Raw genomic sequence first — 5,710 nt, 5'->3', positions numbered from 1 at the left:
TAAAGTAGAAGTGGTCACACCTTTCACTGTGACAGTATCAACCACACCCCCATTCAACTCAAAAGCAATACCCTGGGATTATGTTGCTGAGGCTCGGCGAAAAGGGAAGGCCAATGTAGAGGAATCTGACGCCGCATAATGAATGTGTGGTACAGACTCAGGCACCAATCAAGGTTGAGGTAACAGCATCAGTTTCGAGGTGGAGGTGGCTCCTCCTACAGCTACCCCCGCTCAATTTGAAGTAGAAGTGGTCACACCTTTCATCGTGATAGTATCAACCACACCCCCATTCAACTCAAAAGCAATACCCTAGGATTATGTTGCCGAGGCTCAGCGAAAAGGGAAGGCCAAGGTAGAGGAATCTAACGCCACACAATGAATGACTAGAATTGGAAGAGTCTATACACCGAAACATTTGGGAAGATAAAGTAAGGATGCCGCTACTAGGTAGCCTATCATTGATACCGGGCCAGATGACCTGTGGAGGAAAGTACAGGCAAAAGAGTATTCTGTTGTTGACCATCTGAACAAAGCCCTTGCTCAGATATCTATCATGTCACTGTTGCAAAATTTAGAGGCACACAAGAACGCTTTGATAAAAGTGTTGAGTGAGGCTTATGTACCCAATAACATCACCGACAGAGAAATGGCCAACATGGTTGGGCAAGTACTAGAAAGTCATAAGCTCATCTTCCACGAAGATGAGCTACCACCTGAAAGGCTGAATCACAATCGGGCATTGCACATTACAGTGCAGTTTGAAGACAAATTCATTGCCATGGTTTTGGTTGATGGAGGCTCAAGCCTAAATATTTGTCCATTGGACACTTTGAAAAGGTTGGACAAAGGTTTTCATGAAATACGGGTAGGAAGCATGAACGTGAAAGATTTCGATGGGTCCTAGAGGGCCACGATCGGGGAAATCAACCTTTGCTTACAGATGGGCCAACCTGGTTCGACGTCGAATTTCAGGTACTCGACATACTAGCCTCATATAACCTTCTGTTGGGCCGACCATGGATCTATGTTGCTGGAGTCGTGCCTTTCACACTACATCAAGCCGTGAAGTTCGAATGGAAGCATCAGGAGGTAATCATTCACGGGGATGGAAGTAACCCCATTTACACTAGTCAAACCATCCCGGCTATTAGACATAGAAGAAGGCTAGGAAGGGAAACCTATCATCACATTTAATGGGTCAATGCCATCGAGAAGGATAAGTGGTGGAGTAACAAAATAGAAAGCATACTTGCATGGTCTAGATATGAACCCAGTAAAGAGTTGGGAAAGAACCTCCAAGGTATTACCAAACCAATACAGCTAAAAATTCATGGTACCACCTTTGGGCTCGGATACCAGTACACATGGCAAGAGTATGGATATTGGTTGCCTCCATGGCGTGGACCATATTACCCCTTGAGCAGTCAGTGCCACATTTGGAACAAGCTTTTCACTAGGCTGATACAATATAGGGGACTACAGAAGAAGAAGCACTAGCTGGGTTGAAGAATTTGTTCTTGGAGGATGAAGACATGGACTGCAGTGTCGTAATTGAGGAGGAGGAGGAGGAGGAAGAAGGCCTCACTATTGAGACCATGAAGAAGGGAGTTGTTCTCAGAAACTGGACCGCCACACTATCCCGAGCCCGCCGAGTCCCTGGGTAGCTTGGCAGAATTCACTTCTATAAGCCATTCTAGGCATTTAAGATTTCCCGTAATTTTGTTTTAAGATTTACTTGTTTCAAAATAAATGCTCGATTCATCGAGCCGTACTTTGTCTGGGAGATTTTTTCAGTTTTAATCAAATGCATTTGCTCTTTATTATTCACTAATATCTTTACACTTTTCCTTTTTACAGCATTATTATTACTTTTCCTGATGAACTAGTGACTGTGACATGTAATGAGGCAACGCAACATGAGAATAGTGATTCAGATGAAGAAGATGAGATACCTGAGTAAATTGTCAAGGAGGTCAAAAATTTTGAGAATAAGCCTAAGTCCAATCTGGATGAGACTGAGGCGGTAAATTTGGGAGATGCCGAGACCGTCAAGGAGACTCGCATCAGCATCGACAGAGAAGGAAGAGTACATCTGGTTCCTAAAAGAGTATGAGGATATTTTTGCATGGTCATATGATGACATGACCGGCCTGAGCACGTCCATAGTGGCTCACAAGCTGCCTATTAATCCCATGTGTCAACCAGTCAAGCAGAAACTTAGAAAGTTCAAACTAGACATGAGCCTGAAAATCAAGGAGGAAGTTACCAAGCAGATCAAAGCCAAAGTTCTCAAGGTGGTTGAGTACCCAACCTGGTTAGCTAACATTGTGCCAGTTCCGAATAAGGATGGGAAGGTCAAAGTATGTGTTGACTATCGGGATTTAAATAGAGCAAGTCACAAAGATGACTTCCCACTGCCAAATATACACATGATCGATAATTGCGCCAAGCATGAACTCCAGTCCTTTGTAGATTGCTTCGCGGGTTATCACTTGATTTGGATGGATGAAGAAGATGTAGAGAAGATAACTTTCATCACACTGTGGGGTGTATAATGTTACAAGATGATGTCATTCGGTCTGAAGAATGTTGGGGCCACTTACATGAGATCCATGACAACCATCTTCCATGATATGATACACAAAGAAATAGAAGTGTATGTGGACGACGTCATTATCAAATCTAAGAGGGCCGCAGATCACATAGCGGACCTGAGAAAGTTCTTTGACAGGCTAAGAAGGTAGAATTTGAAACTGAACCCCGCAAAGTGTGCATTCGGGGTTCCCGCAGGAAAATTATTAGGATTCATCGTCAGTCGTCGAGGGATCGAGCTGGATCTGTCTAAAGTCAAGGCTATTCAGGAGTTACCACCACCTAATAGCAAAAAGGACATGATGAGCTTCCTAGGACGTCTCAACTATATCAGTCGCTTCATAGCCCAATCCGCAGTCATATGTGAACCCATCTTTAAGATGCTAAGGAAGGATGCCGAAACAAGCTGAACCGAGGATTGTCAGAAAGCTTTTGACAAGATCAAGGAGTACCTATCCACACCACCAGTTATGGTCCCGCCAGAACCAGGACGACCTTTGCTACTCTATCTATTTGTATTAGATGGAGCCTTCGGATATGTTTTGGGATAACATGATGAGACAGGAAGGAAAGAGCAGGCCATATACTACATGAGTAAGAAGTTGACACCTTACAAAGCATGGTACTCTCTGCTGGAACGCACTTGTTGTGCTCTGACTTGGACAGCTTAGAAATTGAGACATTACTTCTGCGCCGACACTACATACCTCATATCCAGGATGGATCCTCTAAAGTACATATTTCAGAAACCTATGCTTACTGGGGCGTTGGCTAAATGGAAAATACTATTAAGTGAGTTCGATATCGTCTATGTAACTCAAAAGGCGGTCAAGTGACAAGCATTAGCATATTATCTTGCTAAAAATCCGGTAAAAGGAGCATACGAGTCTTTGAAAATATATTTCCCTGATGAAGAAGTGTCATTCGTAGGGGAAGACATTACCGAAGCATATAACGGTTGGAAGATGTTCTTTGATAGAGCTGCAAATTTCAAAGGAGTAGGTGTTGGAGTAGTTTTAGTATCAGAAATAGGTTAGCATTATCCGGTGTCTGCTAAACTCAGATTTCCCTGCACCAACAACATGGCAGAGTATGAGGCCTGCATACTAGGACTCAACATGGTGGTCGACATGGACATTTAGGAGTTGTTAGTGATCGGCGATTCAGATTTGCTCGTGCACCAGGTATACGGAGAGTGGGCTACCAAGAATTCTAAGATATTGCCATATCTGCACCATGTGCAGGAATTGAGAAAAAGGTTTACCAAGATAGAATTTCTGCATGTGCCAAGAATCCAAAATGAGTTTGCCGATGTATTGGCCACTTTGTCGTCTATGATACAACATCCAGATAAGAATTAAATTGATCACATTCTGGTGAGAATCCATAATCAGCCGGCATATTGTGCTCATGTTGAAGAAGAAATAGATGGAAAGTCTTGGTTCCATTACATCAAGGAGTACTTATCGAAAGGAGAATACCCGGAGCATGCAAATCACATTCAGAAATGCACACTCTGGAGATTGTCCAATCACTTCTTCCACAGCGGAGGGAACTTATATAGAAGAACTCCTGATTTGGGTTTACTAAGATGTGTCGACGCAAAGGAAGCTTCTAAGCTACTTGAGTATGTACATGACGGGACTTATGGCCCGCACATGAATGGTTTCATCTTGGCTAAGAAGACACTTAGGGACGGTTACTTTTGGATGACCATGAAAACAGATTACATCCAATGCCAGGTGCATGCCGATATGATAAAAGTGCAGCCAAACGAGCTCAATGCAACAAGCTCACATTGGCAATTCGCCGCCTAGGGAATGGATGTTATTGGTCTGATTGAGCCCACCACTTTAAACGGACACATGTTTATTCTGGTAGCCATTGATTACTTCACAAAATGGGTAGAGGCTGCGTCTTACAAAACTGTAACCAAGAAAGTCGCCGTAGATTTTGTCAAGGATCGAATTGTTTGCCGATTCGGAGTCCCCTAGTCCATTGTTACTGATAATGCCGCCAACTTCAACAGTGATTTGATGAAAGTTATGTGTGAAACTTTCAAAATCAAGCACAAGAATTTCACAGCCTATAGACTGCAGATGAATGGAGTCGTAGAAGCTTCCAACAAAAACATCAAGAAGATACTAAGGAAAATGGTAGAGAACCACAAACAATGGCATGAGAAGTTACCTTTTGCTTTATTGGGATACCTCACCAGGGTTCGCACATCAACTGGGGCAACTCCATACATGTTGGTTTATGGTACTGAGGTTGTCATCTCAGCCGAAGTAGAGATTCCTTCTTTGAGAGTCATACAGGAAGCTGAACTCAGCGATGCAGAGTGGATAAGGAATCGCTATGAACAATTGGCCCTCATCGATGGAAATAGGATGAAAGCAGTGTGCACGGCCAACTTTATCAGAATAGAATGTCTAGAGTTTTCAACAAAAGGGTAAAACCTAGACAGTTCACACCATGGCAGTTGGTATTGAAGAAAATCTTCCCACATCAAGATGAAGCCAAAGGGAAATTCTCTCCCAACTGGCAAGGTCCGTACATGGTTCACATGGTACTGACAGGAGGAGCACTCATACTCGCAGAAATGGATAGAGAAATCTAGCCAAAACCAATCAATTTAGACGCAGTCAAAAGATACTATGCTTAAAGTATTTACATTTTCACCTCTGATATAATTGAACTACGCGTGACCTGATTCCCATTTAAGAGGGGATACATAGGCAACCTTATGGGTTCAGTCATATCATAATAAAATTTTAGTTTCCCCGAAGTTCATAAACAGGGGCAGAATTTTGAGGAGGACCCTCAAAATTCCGGAGCAAGTCCAGCCAACGCCATCGAATGCCAGAAATTCCATTAAGAAACTAGGGAAGAATTTTGATAAGGATTCTCAAATTTTTGAAGAAGATTCAGCAAGGCCTATTATCTGCAAACAGTCAAAGATCATCTACCAAACTGGGACAGAATTTTGAGGAGGACCCTCAAAATTCCAACATAAGAGAGCTGCAATGCCTTTGAGATGTGTTACGGTCATTGGTTCATCTAAAAATTACCTAATGTATCAACACATTTATAAATAACTCTATTTTTTTATCAATAA

At 42.6% G+C, this 5,710-nt stretch overlaps 1 protein-coding gene across 1 annotated transcript; it reads left to right on the top strand.

Moving 5' to 3' along the window:
• Positions 1 to 4,412: 4,412 nt before the first annotated feature.
• Positions 4,413 to 5,048, top strand: LOC138884151 (uncharacterized). Its single transcript, XM_070165081.1, has 2 exons — positions 4,413 to 4,562; positions 4,662 to 5,048. Exons 1-2 carry the CDS (start codon positions 4,413 to 4,415, stop codon positions 5,046 to 5,048), a joined length of 537 nt encoding a protein of 178 aa, XP_070021182.1.
• The last annotated feature ends 662 nt before the right edge of the window (positions 5,049 to 5,710 follow it).

The sequence above is a fragment of the Nicotiana sylvestris genome, chromosome 2 (genome assembly GCF_000393655.2).
Source record: "Nicotiana sylvestris chromosome 2, ASM39365v2, whole genome shotgun sequence".
NCBI classification, from domain to species: domain Eukaryota; kingdom Viridiplantae; phylum Streptophyta; class Magnoliopsida; order Solanales; family Solanaceae; genus Nicotiana; species Nicotiana sylvestris.
The sequence above is the reverse complement of the archived record's forward strand: the minus strand, read 5'-3'. Positions and strand labels throughout refer to the sequence as shown.